This window comes from Ammospiza caudacuta, chromosome 6, assembly GCF_027887145.1.
Source record: "Ammospiza caudacuta isolate bAmmCau1 chromosome 6, bAmmCau1.pri, whole genome shotgun sequence".
NCBI classification, from domain to species: Eukaryota; Metazoa; Chordata; class Aves; order Passeriformes; family Passerellidae; genus Ammospiza; species Ammospiza caudacuta.
Window position 1 is genome coordinate 10,605,547 of NC_080598.1, and position 19,002 is coordinate 10,624,548.

Here is a 19,002-nt window from a genome sequence, read left to right on the forward strand (position 1 = left end):
AACAGTTTGTTGATGTGCTCTGCATCTCTGGGGAAATGTCCTTTTCTGCTGTTCCCTGAATCAAAAATTTCTTGCAGTAGCTAATCATAAAAATTTGTTTTTTATCCAAGGAGACCCCTTTGAAAGTGAGAATCCAGGCTTTTCCTTGATATTCAAAGTTTTCTTTGTGCTTATTGCTTTCTTGCGTTTTTTTTTCTGAGCAAACAGCATAGTTTATATTTAATTTAAAATATTTTATGCGAATCAAACATTTTTTTAATGTGCATTTAATGGAGGCATTGAGATATAGACAGAACCCTTCCAGTCACATGGCGTGGTGGTACAGCAATGGCTTTCATCATCTGACCCTCACTCTCTGGAGGTGCAATTCCAGAGAAGAGGATTTGGGAATATATTCTTTTCTTTCCATATTTATGCAAATATCTTCTTACAGGGAGGAGGAAACACTTGACAAAAAAAAATATGTAAGTCACACTTGATAAAAGACATGCTTTTGTGCTTTAATAAAAATACTAGATACAGTGGTGATGGTAAAAATAGCATTTAATTTGTTTCATCATGGGAAGGGGAGGGGATGCAACTGGTGTCTTGCAGGGGTAACTGTTGCCCCCCCCCCTTTTCTGAGACAAAAATTCTTTAGAAAATACCAACCATGGATATAAAATGGCTCATGCAGTTTGGTCATTTGGAAAGCAGGACAGTGCCATGGCTGGGAACCACCTGAAAAATGAATCCCCAACACTCACACTTAGCTGGTGCTTTGCTTGATGAATTTTGTTATAGGAAATGCCTGCATGCACAGATTCTCAGGGAAATGTGGCAGAGTCATGTAAATGCAAGTAGTATTGTCCTCAGTCTCTTGTTTTCCAGTGAATGTGTGCTGAACAATGTATGGCTTGAAGTGAGAATATGTTTATGATTCACCTAATTTTCTCAGAATCCAGGATGGTACATGCATTTCTATCACAGGAGCATATTTCTCTATCTGTCTAGATCCTGCATGAAGTAATTCTTGTGAGTATTTTATCTCCTTTTTAAAATTTTATTGTTACAAAAATGCTTCAAAAATTTAGTTCTGTCTCCAAACTGCTGTACAGTCAGAGCCTAGTATAATCTCCATTTCACAGATGAGGAAAACCAGCCTGAAAAAGATTAAAGTTCCAATCCAAGGAACTTAAACACATCTTTTAATGTTCCTGTGATTTTGGCATAAGCTATTATGAAGAGTTTCTCTGGGATGCTGTCAGAGGTGAAAACAGCAAATGCTCTGAGTTGCAGACAGTACCTCAGCCACAGTACTGCAAATTTTCCTTGTTATACTTGATGAAAAACATGAGGCAATGGGATTGTCATAGAGGAGAGAGATTTATTTTTGTAGTTAGTTATTCAATATATGTACTGTGGTATTGAACCTCATTTTAGCATGGAGGTCAGTGAAGTTCTAAACTTTTCCTTCAGCTTTGTAGATTGTCCCAGAAGTGTGTAGCATCTTTTCTTTGGTCAGGTGCCTCAGATATAAAGTCAGAGAAATAAATCTGCACATTTCTCCCATGGCTGTGATAAGCATATGTATTTATATAGAATGGCATTGTATGTCTTGCTCTCTGTAACATTATTAGGTGTCTGTACAAGTAGGAGATTTATGGAGTGTAACTCATTTTTCCTTCTCCACACTGTTCCAGTGGAAGAGCTCAGACTGCGATGAGAAAAAGTAGTACACATTATTAAGAATTCTGATAAAGTAGGCTGAATAAATTTGTTTTCTTTGTGAGCCTTAATCCCGTGTTTTATTGGCTTCTTGGATATGGCTAATTTATTTGGAATTCCATTCTGTTCCCGACAGCATTCCTGATTAGCAGTTTGATCACCCGGAGCAAAGTTACATACCAGCTTTCAACTCTTGTAATCTAGCAGTGTAATTTTTTCAAATGGACTCTTTTCTTTCCTTCTTTGCCCCAGCTCCCCTTCTTTTTGTATGCAAAGAAACTTTAAAAGTAAGCAGGATAACCTGTTAATAGAATGAAAAACCTCTTCAAAACACAATGTAATTTGCTGAAAGCCTGACTTTCATTTTTGAAGTGAAAAAATGAGGTTTGGAGCAGTGTCAGTGCAGCGTGTGAAATGTTTGCCTTCCATCACTTATAAAGGGTAACAGTTCTTTTCAATAACTGCATTTTATGAGTGGGGTGATATAATCTTCAAGTCATTTCCAAGGTCTGTAGTTCACCAGAGCACATTTTGCTTATGGTTAGTTTCAGAAAGTTTGAATTTTTCTGTAGTTGTTAAGTTTGTCACATGGTGGACTTTGTAGGAAAATGGCAGCTTGTGGAGGCCCAGGGACCTACCATTGGAACTTTTACCTCAGGGCTATTGGCTCATGCAGTCAAAACAAAGGATGACCAGGACACCCAAATTTAATTGTAAACCAGAGGCAGGTTTGGGTCTGGACTCTTTTTGGTACAGTGCAGGCAGAGCATAATCCAAGTGATCTGGTCTGCCAAAGACATGGAGTTGCAGATGAGAGAAAAGTGAGTTTTCCATCCTGTGACATTTCTGAAAGTCCCAGTCTGATTTTTGCGCAGTGAAAAGGAAACAAGGATCTTAAGTGAAGGGAGGCTTGGGAATAGCCCAGAGACAGGTGACCACAGCACTCATCAAAAGGCTCAAACTGTGGTTTTATGCATGAGTGCCTTGGCTGCATAATGTTTGAAGACTGTGATCTGTCTGGTTTGTACTGATCTTGAATTGTAGGGCTCTGGAAGGCAGCTCTTGGCACATACTTTGTCGAAACTGAAGCACATTATGCCAGTTTTCTATGTTTGAAAAACTGGCACTTTGTTGAAAACGTTGTTTTGTCAAAAATAGTACTCATTAAATTCTCTGCTGTATTGGTGTGAATTCTGTTAATTCAGTGGGGGAAAAAAAATCTACTGATGAAAACCAACCAGAAAAGGTTGGTTTAGGGCTAGATCATTGTGCCTGGTCACTTTTGGTGATAATTCCTTAATTTCCTCAGCAAAAAATTCTTTCTACCCCAAAATTGGGCATCTGAGTGTGAAAACTTTGCAAATTGTGTATGATCTCTCTGATTGCTAAGGAGATAATAATTACTTGATAACACACTGCTCTGAACTTTATAACGTAAATTTAAATATGTATCCCTGTTTTTTTTCTGTTGAGTCGCAAAGTATTTTTGTATTTTTATATTTGTTCACAATTAGGTGGACGTTTTGGGCATTGCTAATCTTTTAATTGATTGGTGCCATTAAGTATCGTGGCCTGTATGTGATCTATTCTGCTACTGCTGGGTTGTGTTCTGATCACATTCCCAGTAAGAAATTCCTGTAAATGAAAGTGAACCAAGATGTCTCCTGCTGACCATTACCCCATCCAGCAGCACATGGAGGTGGTCATGGAATGACAGCAGAGGTTTCATCAAGTCTTTTTGGAAATACAGATGTCTTTGTGTAATCACTTTTAAGACTGATTTATAAGGTTTTGTTACATTTCCTTCTAGTCCTTTCCCTTCCCTTTTATTGCTATTTCCTGTGATTTGTGCTCTTTTGTTGCATTTAAATCTCACTTTTGACCCCTTTGAGGATGAGCTGGGGTTTTACTAATACTTATGGTTTTATGGAGGCTGAAGTTAGTCTTAAGGGATGAAACATGTAATAAATGAAGTATCTTCTGTCTGTCCTTGTTGTTCTTGATCATAGAAATGGGCATACTGAGCTGATTACAGTGGGAGGAGTGTGTTTGCTGGGGATTTTCCAGGAGAAAACTCGTGGGGCAGGTGTTGACTTTGCTTTGACTCAATGCAGGGCTTAATGATCTTGATATGTGCATGTTATCACAACTTAGGTGTGATAGGAATAATTGACTCTGAATGTCAGATTTTTGTCCTCTAGAGCGGTGACATCTTGATCTGACTCGTTTTAAGTGGTACTTTGTTTTCAGTGTGATGTAGAATGCTTGCTCAGGAGGTTTCACATATGTAACCTGGAGCAAGGTGCCTTTTTTGACTCTGATAACTGTAGAAGGAATGTGATTCTGACAGATAAGTGCTGGTCTTGAATTTTTCCTTTTTTTTTCAACAAGAACTCGGAACTTCTTATTAGCCTTGCCCACACCTGCAACTCTTGGCTGCTTCCTTTGGTAGATATCCTGACTTTTGAATGTGTGGAAAATGCAGTAAGTCAAATATCGTACTTTTTAATTCTAATTTACTTATATTTTGGGATATAGTTCAAACTGGTGATAACAGTGAGTGTTTTGGGATTATTGTTGTAATGTCTGCTTTGCCACTTGTAAGTTTACTTGATATTTTAAAATTTTGGGAGTGTAGTGATACTTTACGAGATTGCTTTATAAGGGAGTTGGAAAATGAAATGTGAAATGTGTTGCCTTACATTTTGAAAGTCAACAAGACTGTGTAATATGTACTTTTTTCCCCTAAACTACATTTCAATAGGCATTTACCAGAACAATTAATTATGTGATAATTTAAAAGCAAAGTATTAAATTTATCTTGGAAATAGTTACAGATTAGAGGATTTTAATAAATATTTATAGCAGAATAGGGTAGTAATATTGGTTGTGTGATGAAAACACATGTTAGTAATAAAATATTGCCCATCAGAAATGCTGTTCTGTCATGTCATTGTTCCCTAGAGAGATGACTGATTGAAAAACGATTTTAATAAAATAAACTTTGAATAGAGAGGATGCTTTTATGGGTGATAAAGCACACATTCTTCAAAAAAGGCACATCATTAAAAATGGTGCCAGACATTAGGAACATCTGTTGTGTGAAAAAGTAAATTTGGGAAAATCCAAATAATAATGGCTTTACATAGTGCTTTTCCTCACTTGTTCTCAAAATACTTTGCAAAGAGAGGAAGAACAACTACCCATGTTAAACTGCGTTTTCTAAAATCCAGCCACACCAGTTTTCATCTGGCATTTAAATTTGCCTTGCTCATGCCGTGCCATTAATTTTCCGTGGGAGGAAATCTGTCCCAGGGAGCGAAATCCAAGCAGGAAAGCATGTCCTTCCATTTTGGGCAGCATTCCTGTGTGTGAATAAAAGCAGGCTGCCAAGCTGACAGCCGTGGCATGTGGAGCCAGGGAGCTGCCATTGCCCAGGCAGCTGGCAGGGAAGTTGTGTCAGCCTGTCCTGGGCACATCCCGGTGCCAGGCGCCAGGAATGTGCCGCCTCTGTTCTGGCTTTGACACCTCGCAGGGACTGCCGGAGCTGAGCACCGCTCGTGAGCCCAGGCAGGAGGAGGCACCTGTTCCCTTGGCAGTGCAGTGAACCCCCAGTTCATCCCTGGGGTGTGCCCTTAAGTAGCCACCGGGCTCCTCGGGGCTAGCAGGGTGAGCTGGAGCTGGTGGCCAAGGCATGGGATGTGCTGGGTTGCAGCTCATGCTGAAATCAGTGGTTTTCAGCAATGCTGCTGGAGCGCAGACAGCTGCCTTGCGCCACGCTGGAGGAAGAGGGTTGTCACAAAAGATGCACTTTTCCTTAGAGCTGTCCAGATGGGCTGGTACAACGATACTGCTTCTCTAAAAAAATTCAGGTATTGTCGCCTCAGCCAATAATTAATTGTACAGCTACCAAATGAGTCAGTTGCCCAAGTGAGTGCATACTGTGGAGCCCCTGTCTTGTTGCAGCAAATAGACCCACTCAACAGTTTGTCAAACTGTTTTTGCTGCTGAAATCCCTTTCAGATGAGATGATGATTTTCTTTTTTCTCATCTGTGTGGGTGTAGGTCTCTTAAAAGAAAAGAGCAGGTTAGAGAAACAGCTGTCAGGAATGATGTAGTTGATTTTGCTTTAGGGCAAGCTGGTAGATCTTTTGGGCCCCTTTATCCATTTTCCTGTAGCTGTAGGTGACCCTAGTAATAGATACATGTGTATTTATTTGTTCTCTCCAGCCTGCTGCGTTTTTTCAGCAAAGTCTTTGCTAGTTGAAAGGAGCAGTCCCTTTAAACTCAGCAGCTTTTGCAATCTGTAGGTATAAAAAGACATTGTTTGGTGTGCCTCCTCAAAGATTCCTCCTTAATCCTGATTTTGTGTACTCATCCCTTGGTTGAGCCTTCCTGAACAGAGGAATTTGAGTTGATTCCCATTCCCTCATAAATGCATGCAGGGCAATATGTCAGACTTTCTTGCCTTTGAAGCAATCTGATCAGTTCTGGCACTTTCCACCTCCATTAAGGAATCCATGTGGTAGTTGAGAACACCCGTTAGTGTGAACAAACTCCTGAAACCCCTGAAAGTATTTGCTTTGCTCTACCATTTAACTGTTTACAAAGCCCAGGGCATTGCTTCTGATACACATTCAATAAAAGGGAACAGATTATTTTATTTAGCTTTTTTAATTGCAGTGTAAATGGATTCTGTTGGCTGTGTAGTAGGCAACATGTTGACTTTCATGAGGTTACCCAAATCAAGGACAAATTTGACCAGAAAGTGATACTTTGAGAGGATACTGACAGCCAGTATTTTGGTATGGCATTTGGCCTAATGCAGAATTTTTAAAAATTGAGGAAGCACCTCTGACACAGGGCTATTGCTTGAACCATATCCAAGTCATTTCACTTACTGCTGATTCTTCCCAGTTTTGCCATCATAATTCCACATGTCCAGGCCCAGGCAAAGAATAGCTTAAACATCAATAAAAGTTCCTTGTTTTCTTCTGAAGTGGGTCCTGGAGTTTGTGCTAGTTCTAATGAGGACTTGGCATCTCTAAGGATATTACTGTATCCTGTAATCTCAAGGTATTACTGTACCCTGAATTTAAGGGAAAAAGAACATAGAATTTTCAAAGCCTTATGTCTCTGAATCAGGCTTTAATTTCTTTTTAGACAGAAAGTGCTGTTTCTGGGGAAAGGAACTTGCTAGTTAGTAAGTCTGAAAAGATCTTAACAGTTCCAGTAATTACTCATTTCATCAATCCATCTATATTTAAAGTGAGCTAAACCGAGTTCTTTCCTATAGTGTCTGCTTCAAATAATGCTGCTTTACATTTGGAGAGCCAAATAAGGAAACAGAGGATAATCTTACAGGAGTTTCATTCCATTTCAGTTTGAGCAGCTCAGACTTGCTGTAACAAGAGCACTTCTTTCTATGAAACCTTTTTAACATATTCGACTAAACAAACTATCTCCTAAAGAAACTAGGACCATTTTTTTTGTGTTTGTGTGTGTGTGCTTTGCTCCAGCCTTGGTTGTTAAGGACATTTCTGCATTTGTCCATGTACTAAATGAGCGATGCATTTTGGACAGCTTCTGTGTTCTGATTTGTTTTCTTGTGCTTTTTTTGTGTCCCCCTCTTCCCCCTCCCCTTCTTCCCCTTTTCATTTGTCTAGGGGGGGAAAAATAGCTCCTCCAGTGTTGTTTCCTGCAAAGACCATTCTTAAGAGCTGGTTGGACAGCGCAGGACTCTTGAAGTGATAGCTAATTGGTGAAAGAAAGGCCCTGATTGTCTTGAGGGAGCTGGAAAGTGCTGCGTGTGCTGCTGAAAGGGACTAGGAAGAAGGTGCCTGGTTTCGCTGAGCAGCTGCTGCTGGAGATGTTTGGAGATTACATCAGCATTGGAAAAGAGGGGCCAAAAAAAAAAAATCCAACTTCACAGAGACGGAGTTTATGGAGGTTTTTTCCCCCCTTCCAAAGGTCTTCTGACAATACTGTCATTGTCAATATAAGAGTTTGTTAATTCTTTATGAATAGCACATGGGGCCTCTTGACTAAATAGTACGTTACATGTCCCAAATCTGTCAGCTGGACTCTTCTCTCACATGCTAGTGAGATCACTTTGATTGGAATGTTAGAGGAATTGCTGGGCTGGCTGTGCAGAACTGAATGCTGCATTATATAATTAGATCTCCCAGGGTATTTTTTTTTCACATTACCTCTTTATTCTAGCTTAAATATGGAATCAGTCCTTTTGATGGTTTTGCTGGTTGTAATTATATTAATACGATTCATTTTGTGGTCCTGTCTTAGTGCTTATATAGATTATAAACTGTCCCAAAGGTTTCCTGGCACAAAAAAAGAGGACTAAGACTTCAAAAGGCTCGTTCAGGTTTGAATTGACAATGGGGAGAGCTGGGTAAGGTAAATGGAGGTAGAGCAGCTTTTACCTTGGGATCTGATGAGAGAGAAATGACCTGCTGAGACTGCAGCTGAGTGAAGATCCTTCAGAAAGCCCTATGCTGACAGAGGGGAAGCAATGACAACTGATTGAGTCAAATGACTTCCTGTCTGACTTGGGCATGGATTTGCTGTTGGGAACAGACTTGTGGACTTCTGCCAATTAAATGATGTGAACAAGCTGGAAAGAACCCTCTTGCTGGGCAGTCCAAGAGTGCTCAGTGTCCACAAGCCATGCTGTGGGCTGGCAGGAGCACATTTTCACCTGGCTGGTTGATTTGTTACCAAATTTTTCATGGCTCTTCCCAGCCAATCAGATCTGAAACTGACTGAATGATTTTAGCTGACCATAATCTGCCAAATATTCACATTTCTTAGCAAGTGATGTATATGAGTACCAGTACGAGGTGGATACTGCTGGAATAACCTGTTCCATAGAAGACGGATTTGTGTCTCAGAGATTGTTTGATGGACTCTGGCTGTGCTTCAGCACCAACAAGAAGTGGGGTGACAACATGAGTGAGTTTTGATACTAAAGCCTGCAAGTGACCTTCATGCCTAGCCTGAAACAAGCACCCTACTAGGACACTGGAGGATTTGACTATTTGCCCAAGGACAAAGTGACTTGGGATTTCTTGGTAATTTCTTAACTTCCCTGGCAAAAGCAAGCAAAGTTTTTCAAATGAACTGTCTTCTTTAAAATAGGTGTTGTATTAAGTCAAACAACAGTGTAATACTGTCTTTTAAGAACTAAATTTTTCTACAGTAAAGATAGGGAAATTGTGTTACCTTGCCCTAGAAATGCTCTATCCTTGGCCTAGTTAATCTTTAAAAATTATTTTTTAAAAAATCCTTTTTTTTTTCATTTTCTATCTCATGTGAAAGTGAAGGTTACTACTTCATATACTTATTTTTATATATCTTGGTAGCTCACATGATGATATCAGAGTTGAGCTAGGTAAAAGCCTACAGTATTCCCATACAGAGTTTCTGGCCCATTCATGAGTCACACACTCCTACAGGCTTGTCATTAGTAACTGCTCATCAGCCCTTGTAACTTTGTCTTTTAGAGCTTCCTGAAAATCAGACATGAGAGTTGATATGTGCTTAGGCAGTGAAGCAGGGTAAATGTCAGGTCAATTGATTTCAGAATCATATTTTATTTATGGTGGATGACCAATCTACAAAACAGCCTGTAATGCATGAAGGTGCATGTCATGGGCTTGAAATCCTGCCAGACAACAATAAATTATATGTAGATGTAACTAACCCCTTGTCTGTTTCTTAATTTTAATGATAGTTCTGTCCATTTTTTGTTTCTCCAACACCAGCAAACCACAAAAGGAAAGTGCATGTTGTCTACTTGATGTGCCAACATCCCTTTTATAAGGAGTAACTGGAAAAATAGTGACAGTAATCCATTTTTCTTCTTTCAGTTAATCATCGCTATTCTGAGCTGTTTTGTGCAAAACAAAGCTTGTGGAGAAATTGATAGTGCCTTTAAGAAATAAATCTTCTCATTCTTTATTTCAGTCCTATGGAAATTGCATTTGACAAGCAATACAAAACAGTATACTGTTTGTATTAATTAAAAGTGTGGATGTAATGAGAAGCCATACGGGTGAAGTTGTGGTTTACTGCCTTTAACATTTGGGGATATTGGAACTGACATCAGTGTGGAATTCACAACTTTCATTTTTTTGTCCCTGCAGAGCAGCGTTTCAGGTTTTCCCTGTAAATCAGAGCTTGTGATCTTGTTATGGATCATACCCTATGGACTGGATCTGTTGGTATTTATGTACCTAAAACATTTGATTTGGACCTTATTTTAGTCACATGAGTTGCACTCTGATTATAAGAGTGGTTTGGCCAAATATAATTTGGCATAATATTGCTCTGTGTCCTACAGTGGTAAAACTGGCTGCAACCCCAAGCAGTTTATTAGAACATCCATGTTTTGAAGCATATTTCAATAATTTAATAATCATAAGAATTTTGACTGAAGAGTTAATTTAGATCTTGTTGCCTACTAGACTCCTTATGCATTCAAAGCAATTTTAATAGCAACTTGGTTAATTTCTCATTGCATTCATATTGTTGTTATCCCATCCTGCAGGATGTGGGAAGCCATCCTCTTTATCCTGCATTACAAAATTGGAACTATCACACTTTCAGGAGTGAAAAATATAAAGGAGATTGAGATCTTCCTCTTTACCCCCATAGGTCTTTTCCCTCTCTCTTTCCATGGAGATAAGAAAAATCTAAGCCCCTTAAGTGTGGTATGATCTGAAAGCATCCACTGGTATTTCCTATGGAGCAGTGTGCTGACATTTAGATATTTAAAATATATTTATACCCTGGTGATTTTGTGTCTGCATTTAAGGATTTATTTAAAAAAAAAACAATTTCTTAATGTCAGTTTTGAGCAGTGGACAGAGTGAATGAAGATTACAGGGTGGAGTGCCCTTTCAAGACATGAAACAAAGGTATGTGTAAAGAAAGAGAAAAATTAAAGTGAAATACTGTGATATTAAAATCCTTGCTAATGTAAAATTATTTTTATTTTAAATATATTGATTAAAATCTACTGTATATAAATCTATTTGGTATGTTTATATTAATTTATATGATTTGCATGCTAAGCAGTGGCCAAAATTACCATGTAACCTACTGAGAAGATACCCCACTCTTTGCCTGAAGACATTATTGTGGAGAACATATGTATATGTATATATAGATATAAATGTATATATAGATTAAATAGATCCTATTTATGCATCTGAACCAAAAATAAAACTGTATGATGTATGGATGAATTGGTCTGTGTAAGGACTGTGCTAATTTATGGTGACCTTTTTTGTGGTAACAATGGAATCAATAAAACCAAATTTACTCCCAAAACAAATAGCCATTTTCAAGTTCTACAATTGATACTTTTTTTTTTTCTTTAACCAGGGATAAAACATCTTTCTGAGCTGTAAAAACTCAATTGTTTGTAAATATCCTAATCATCTGCCAACGCAATTCCCATCCCACATCATGTAATGTGCAAAAAAGTTGGCATTTTATGGGCTGTATGGAGAACTAATTATAACAACTCACGGTAGTCTGAGCATGTAATTATATTTATTGACTAAAATAATGCCACGATTTCACTTTGCAGTGCCATTACACTGGTACAATTAAACAATTCCTGTCAAACTGTGTAAACCGGAGCGCCGAAGAACTCCCTTAAATGGATCTGGCGATGCAACAGGTGGCCTAATTACTCTAGGTAGGTCCATTACAGCCAGATTCGGGGAGGAGAGGCTGAAGACACTAGTAGGGCTACAACTGACTCTGACAGAGGGAATCTGGACAGCTGGGAGCCCAGTCACCAGCTGTTTGCCATGAACTGCCACCTCAGGAACTGGGGCTCGGGGCGATCTCGCAGTTCATGTTCTGTGTTGCAGCCCTGGAGAGTGGAGAAGTGTTCTGAGGGTCTCCCTGTCAGCATTCATGGAGGCACCAAATTGTTGGACAGTTAAATTGCAGAAGTCCTGTCTTGATTGGCAGGGACACGGAGTTACTCCAGAAGTGCAGTTGGGTTATGCTTGATTGTCCCTGAAGTGGGTGACCTGATAGGGTGGCCCTTTCACTGCAGGCAGGGCTTGTAACAGCATCTACTGCTATGGCTGCCAGGCACTTCCAGCCCTTAAGGGCTATTTTCAGCTGTTCACAACTTTGTCAAAGTAGCTTTTCAACTAAATTTTTCCATGTTTCATTTGGTGTCTGCCTCCGTCTGAATTCTCTTCAGAAGGTTTCAGCCAGAACAGTTTAATGTCTTCCAAGAACAAGACTAGAAAAAAATACATTGTTTTTCCTATGCTAAAAAAATACTGGATTTTTTTTTTTCCTGAAAAGACATAATTGTCCCACTCTGGGAGATAATTTTTATTTAGCCCTGTCAGGATATGTAACTCTTGTTCACATCAAGAAAATTATGTAGCTACCTACCACAGATTCGAGGGGTACAAGATCAGATACGATGTGAGGAAATGAGGATAAGGAAGCTGGCAGGGAAGTAAAAGAAATTATGGTGAGGTTTTAGCTAAAGAGAGTAAGTGGGCCATGCATAGTTAATGAAAGGCAAGCCGGACTGCACCATGTAGGAGAGAGCATTGGCTCCAGGAGTGAGTGAGAGTGGAGACACTAATGAAATTGGGATGATTTGGACAATCAGCAGATGAGACAAAAGCGGAGTTGGAAATATATGACCTACAACATTCTATGATTCTATGACTCAGGAGGCTGACTTATTTAGCAAACTGCTTTGAACTTGGAATAGAGAGTTCAGGAGCTGTCAGAGGGATAAGAACTGGATAAAACATTTGCTGGATCACTATACCTTTAGAATATTGGTATAAATCCTAGAACCTAGGTAACATCCTTCTTTTTGGCTGTCAGCAAATTTCTGGTTTTGCTGGTGGAGCATTTTATGCTGAGCATCTACTGGGCTGTATTAACAGGATGTGACGAAGTTGAGCACTGACATTAAGACAGTAATAGAATTAAGGATTTGTATGCAATTTTTGCTTTGTTCCCCGAGTATCATGGCAGCTTCTTTTGATCATTTGTTGCACAGGGCAAAGTGCTCTGGGACTGAAGCTTGCAGGAGCAATGCTTTGAATATCCCAGAAACAGAGTGATAGTCTATGAAATGCAGAGCTCTAGGAAGACTCAAGTTTTGAGTGCAGTGATGAGGAAATTAATTCTTTGTCAGTCGTTGAGTTCTAAACAAAAACACTTAGAGATACTTATTCTTTGCTTTGTGGCTGTTTACCTGAAGATCCTGGGCCTAATTTGCTTATTTTGCTGATTTGATATTTGCCTTTGCCAATCACCATAAACTCCAGATTATCAGTTTAACCAATAAATTAGTACCAGTTTAACAAACTAACAACTACACTGAAAATCAAATTTTGAGAATCTGAAGTAAGATGTGTAAAATAAGTAGATTCAAAAAGAGGAATTCTTCTGTAGTTTGGTTTTTTAATCCATATTGAGATAATGCAGATATATGCAAAAGTGTGAATCAACATCTGCAAAACACACACATTATGGAGGAAAATTAGGAGGAAATTAGTAATTTCTACAATGTGGACAAAGTGCTGATAATGAAGAAAGCATGAGAATTTATAAAGCAACCACTGTCCATCCTGTCCAGCAAATGGGGCAGGAGCATCTAGGAAAAATAATCTCCTTGGCAAATGAGTATAACAAAATGGAGGATAAGTACCTTTACCTCCCTATATGAATTAGGAGAAACCAATACTTCTTTCTCTCTAAGGTGTTAGTGAGTGTCCAGATATGTGTAATTAGTGTCCAGACCCTTTTCACAGTTGACTATCCCACAGATGTGGAGCTTCCAGCTCTGAGATGTGAGTGCGCTGGGTGTGTGAAGAAATTAAAAAAATATATTTCGAATGAAAACACCCACAGCATTTAGGTAGGTGTGGGACACTTTTAATTTTGTGTGTTGACCTTAGATCTCCATATTGCGTATGAGCGGTACATATCTAATTTTTTTTTAAAGACCCAGGTGAGTTTGAAACCTGGATCCTATATTTAAAGGAATACTTGAAGCTGTGTCTATAGCTTTGAGTTTAAACCCATTTCCTGACTGCCTTCCCTTTGAGAATTGGCAGTCTTAAAACTCTTCAATCGAGTTTCTAACTGATACTTATGAGGTGGAGAGTCCCTATTTTGCTCTTTCAAGAACACTTTTTTCTTTACCATAGGTTTTTTAAAAAAATCCATATAATTGGTGCTCTTTTCTGGGAATTATTACCAAATCATGAAATCTAGAATTAGTTGTTTATTCTCCCTAGTCATTGTATGAAGACAAATTCATGGAAGAAGGCTTCCTCAAGTGTTGTTAAGTGCTGGAAATTCTTATGCTACAGAGTGCTGAGAGCTGAAAAGGGTATTAAAGAAGCATCACTAAATGCTTATCCTATTCTTACTCTCTTTGAAGATATCCCCTGTCATTATGATGGGAAAAAGTGCAGAGTTAGCTGATTCTGTGGGGTTCTTCCCTCCTGGTCCAGGACACAGTATTTCTCTTTGCATTTGAAAAACAAGAATCTGTCCGTGATGGTACTTAGAATAGATCACTGGGACAAATGTTTTGAGAGGGTTGGAAGAACTGGCTTCAACTCTCGGTGTCCTGGACAAGGCAGTGCTGTACTAAAAGGATGCAGAGGAGGATGGCAGGGATATCTGGGAGCTGCCTGCAGACACGTGATTCCCACACTGTCTGTGCTGATCCCAGAGTAGGTACTTCCAGGAGCATCCCTGGTGGTGAGATAATCTGGTTTTGTGTCTTGCTCCCTTGTCCCTTTCCTTGGCAGGCACTTCAGACTGAACACAGCAATTTCCAGTTTTTTATTCCCTGCAAAATGTCTCCCACCATGCCTACATTTAGAAGGGCACAGGGTCCGGCCAGCTAATTTGTTCCTAGGCAGTTAAACTACTTCACATGAGCTCAAGACCCTGCAGCAAGTTTAACATACTATTTAAAGAATATGTGAGCAGTGCTGCGTACAGGGACGGATCTGTGTCTGTCTTAGAGCGATAATCTAGTTGGAAGTACCCCATTGTGTAACCCTGTTAACATTTTAGACTATTCTGGGAAACCCCATGGCCCAAGTACTATGGAATGTAGTCAGGAAAAACAGTGTTTTCTCAAATATTTCAGATGTGGAATATTTATTTTGTAGCCAGAGAAACTTGTCGCCAAGCGACTGACCTTGAGTAGGCTCCACTGCCAACTTGAAAAAAAAGGAAAAAAAACCTGCTTACCTTTCCTCAGCTGCATGTGAGAATTACAATGCAAGGAGGAGAAATTTATTACAAAATATCCATCTGACAGGATTAATCATTAGTGGCCTCAGATCAGTCAGGTCTTTTCCCTTCACCTGCCCAGAGTTATATAATTGACAGAAGCCACTAGTGAAGGTGTTGGTGCAGGAAAACCAGTGATTTCAAATTCATCCTGTAGGAGAACACAGTATGGGCAATGTAGAATATAATCTTATCCCCCAATGAGTTGCAGCTGGACCCTATTACTAAAGATTAGGAACAGACTGGATGATAACAGGCAACACCTGTAGCCAATAAGAACTAGTGGCACAAAAGAGTGGATTGGTGGGAACTGAAGTCAGAGGAGTGAGATGGCTGTTGCAAGCACCAAGAACAGTCAGTGCTTAGAGGAGCCACCTGTGAGAAACATGGAGGAGGTATGAAAATCTGGTGCTATGGAATTCTTGCACTACAATGGTAAAAGAACTCTTGATGTATAAGATGACATATAATGATAATAGATCTGTTGTAATATATAAGACAACACCATCCCACTTTGAAGACTGCGTTTTCAAAGCCCTGGGTAATGGAGTTTGATTGTGCATTGTTTGCTGATCCAAAATCAGACAAGGACCCAACTCAGAATTGTGTTTCTGCTGAGATTATTTTATTGACTATATTAATTTGCTTGAGTAGGCTTCCAGAGGCTCAGGTATTATTTGTTTTTAGAGTTTAGGTACCTAAGCTGTTTTTTAGAAGGAGCTAAAGATGCTCAGCCTGCACACAATGGATGAAGTCTAAAATGGGACATAAATTGCTTTGAAGGAAGCCTGGATCAACGTGGTGGTAAGTGTTCCACACAATCAAACCATTCCCTACTGCATGGATCTGTTGAATGGGGAGTGTCTGATTGGGGGGTTCTTGGTAGCAAAGCTGCCCATTTCACTGGATGCATCTGGAGCAAAAAAGTCATTCTGGATTAATTCTGATGTCATGGAGATTCATTCCCTGTGGTGGGAAGGGCTGTGGTCTGTGCTTCCACCTCTGCTTCTGGACTCAGGCCTTTACCAGCCATTCTAATGGGGGAGAATGTTAATTAACTGCTCTTTTGAAAGATAAATAGCCTGTTTTGCCACAGGTGGGCACAACACAAAATGCTACTTGCCTGGATAAAGAAGAAGAGGAGAACATTAATCTTGCTTGATACAAGTCTTCTGGAGAAATGAGTCACAAAACTCTAAAAAGAGCTGTGAATTTGTAGGGTTTTAGAGCAATCTCAGTGATGTTTCAGAACTTTTCACAAGATGCCTGAGCACTGTTTCTCAAAGCATGGATCTTCAGGGGTTTCCCAGAGACACCCAGGAAGCCTCTGTTTATCCAGTGAGTCTTGTTTTATCTGCTCTTTGTTGTGTGGACAGTGCACTTCCATGCTTCACTGCCTACTCTGGAGATGCTGCTTGGGTTTTTCTCCTAGGAGAGGTCAGATGTCAAATTCTTTCTGTTTCTGAGCACAATAGGAGCTTGCCTGTGAGGCTGCTGCTTGGCCTCCCAAAGCTTCCTCTCCAACCTTGCCTCTTCTTTCCACGTTGTCCCCTTCCTTCAGAACAGTGCCTGTCAGTTGACCTCATTTAGCAGTCAAGGCCCCACATGGTGGCATCACCTGTTCTGCAGCTTGTTCTTTAACTGCTGGTGGAGAGTGTGTGCACACATGGTGGCTTGGTCAGCTTCAGTGACCATGGGTGATTTTCAAATTGCAGTGTTGCATCAGGCATTTTTGTGGCTCGCAGGAATTAATTGGAAAGTTCAAGTGGTGGATTACTTTAAAAAAAAGGCTATTTAAAATATATTTCCATCACACAAGAATGATTATTCTTCAGTAAGACAGGAAAAGATTTTTTGGACGTGAAGATAAAGATGTTTACCAATTTTCTGGTGTGCTTGGGGGAATTAGTGTCTCCCCCAAATTCTACTCATTATATCTTTCTCTAGCTAAGAGTATGTGTAACTTCTATGCTGATTATCTTGACATTTTAATTAACATGGTTGTGTTTTGGGAAAAAAAATGGAGGTTTCAGGCTGGATTCCAAATATGTAGAGTTAATCAAAATATTGTTCTCTACCTTAAAACCAGATAAATTTACCTTTGGTGCAAAATGATTCATGATTATTAGTGATGAATATCACTAATAATTCAGTTTCTGTCATCTGCATGTTAGAGTAATATTCTTAACAATATACAGAGAATGTATACTGAAATGTATAACCTTTTGGATATAATCATATACAGAAATGGATACGTTCTCAGCAATCTGTGTCTCTATCAGTGTCTCTAGATCAAGACTATAGAGACATGTTTGGGAAGTAAAAGATTTTTTTTCTCATAAATATTAATATTTTTTTCAGGAGAACTGGGGTCATGGTTCTTCCCAAGTACTCCCTCAGCCCATTACCTGGGAATTTTGTCTCCCAGAAATTCCTCACTGACTAGGATCAATGCTGCTTGTGCTGTGTGTGAAAGGGAGAAACATTTCCTGGATGTATGTTTCCTTGTCTTCAGATCACCCTGATTTAATTTATAGGTGAGCTGGAAATCCTGACAGTTCTTAACTCATAGCTCATTGCATTCCATAGGTGAGCAAAATTACTAAAATATGTGGCCTCCTCAGTTGTCAGTTACTTCTCAATATTTACTTCCACCAGTGGAAAACATAATTTTTTTGTTTGTTTGTTGACTTTGTTTTGTAGTACAGGGGATATAATTTCCCAAATTTAGTCAGGTGTTGACATTCCTACGGTTTGTATCAGAATTTCAGCTTAGCCATTTAACACCTTGACCTCAACAGAGTGGATATAAAGTTTGGATATCAAGTTTGCACTTGATATGTATTAATTAATGAACTTGCTTTCTCCTTTTGCATAAAATTTAAAGTTAAATGAATGCTAAAGAACACAAAATCAATTTTTTTGGTGATGTAGGATTTCAGTTTATTTCCTGCAAACTTTTTTTTAAAATTACTAAGTATGGCAGAAATCTTCAAGATAATCTTCAGATTTTGCCTGCTTAAAGATCCAGTATGGAAATACCGTTCTGTCATTTTGTTGGCATCACAGAGTAGTGTGAGGAGGGAGCAGAGGCAATAGGATCTGGTTTTGCTGTCCAGTCATAAACAAGGGTAACAGCTGATGAAAGTATGACCCAGTCCAGTGCTTTTCCCAAATCTATGGTCAGAAGCATGGTTGCACATTTGTTTTATTTTAACAGCTAATTTTGAATAACAGATAGGACAGGTTTTTGTAAGATTGGGAGCCACACATTTCCTCTTTTGATCCCAGCAGCCACTGTACCAGCTGAAGCTTTCCCAGCTCCAACAGAGGCACAGTGGCTATGGTCCTTTGTGCATTATTTTGTTTGTACTTTGTGCTCTCACTACATGCAGTCGCTGCACACAAGGTCCTCATTACTCATCCTGGCTGGGGCTCCTGGCTCTGCTGTCAGAGGTTTTGCTCTGGATTTGCACCACAGAAGTCACTCTGTGAGAGAGGCAATCCTCTGCTGCCCCTGTCTTCCTGTGCTCCACAGGCTGCAAAGCCATGAGTGTGGTCAGAACATCCCAACAATGCCTGAAACCTGGGCCAGCTCTGAGCCCCTGACAGCTGATGAAAACAGGGCAGCTCTGAAGATGCTCTGCTTTCCCCTGAGGTGTGACCTGGAGGAGCCTGGCAGTGTGTACCTGCCCTGGCTCCACTCTGGGCTCTTTTTGCACGGTTTGAATGCTGCTCAGAGCCTGGCAGTGTGTACCTGCCCTGGCTCCTCTCTGGGCTCTTTTTGCATGGTTTGAATGCTGCTCAGAGCCTGGCAGTGTGTACCTGCCCTGGCTCCACTCTGGGCTCTTTTTGCATGGTTTGAATGCTGCTCAGAGCCTGGCAGTGTGTACCTGCCCTGGCTCCACTCTGGGCTCTTTTTGCATGGTTTGAATGCTGCTCAGAGCCTGGCAGTGTGTA

The 19,002-nt window shown here is 39.8% G+C and overlaps 1 protein-coding gene across 1 annotated transcript; it reads left to right on the forward strand.

The window, feature by feature from the left end:
- Positions 1-7,936: 7,936 nt before the first annotated feature.
- On the forward strand, positions 7,937-8,068 carry SMIM38 (small integral membrane protein 38). The gene has a single exon (XM_058807904.1). It carries the CDS (start codon positions 7,937-7,939, stop codon positions 8,066-8,068), a length of 132 nt encoding a protein of 43 aa, XP_058663887.1.
- The last annotated feature ends 10,934 nt before the right edge of the window (positions 8,069-19,002 follow it).

Coding starts and splice junctions, on each gene's coding strand:
- SMIM38 (XM_058807904.1), top strand. CDS start 7,937: ATGGAATCAGTCCTTTTGATGGTTTTGCTGGTTGTAATTATATTAATA.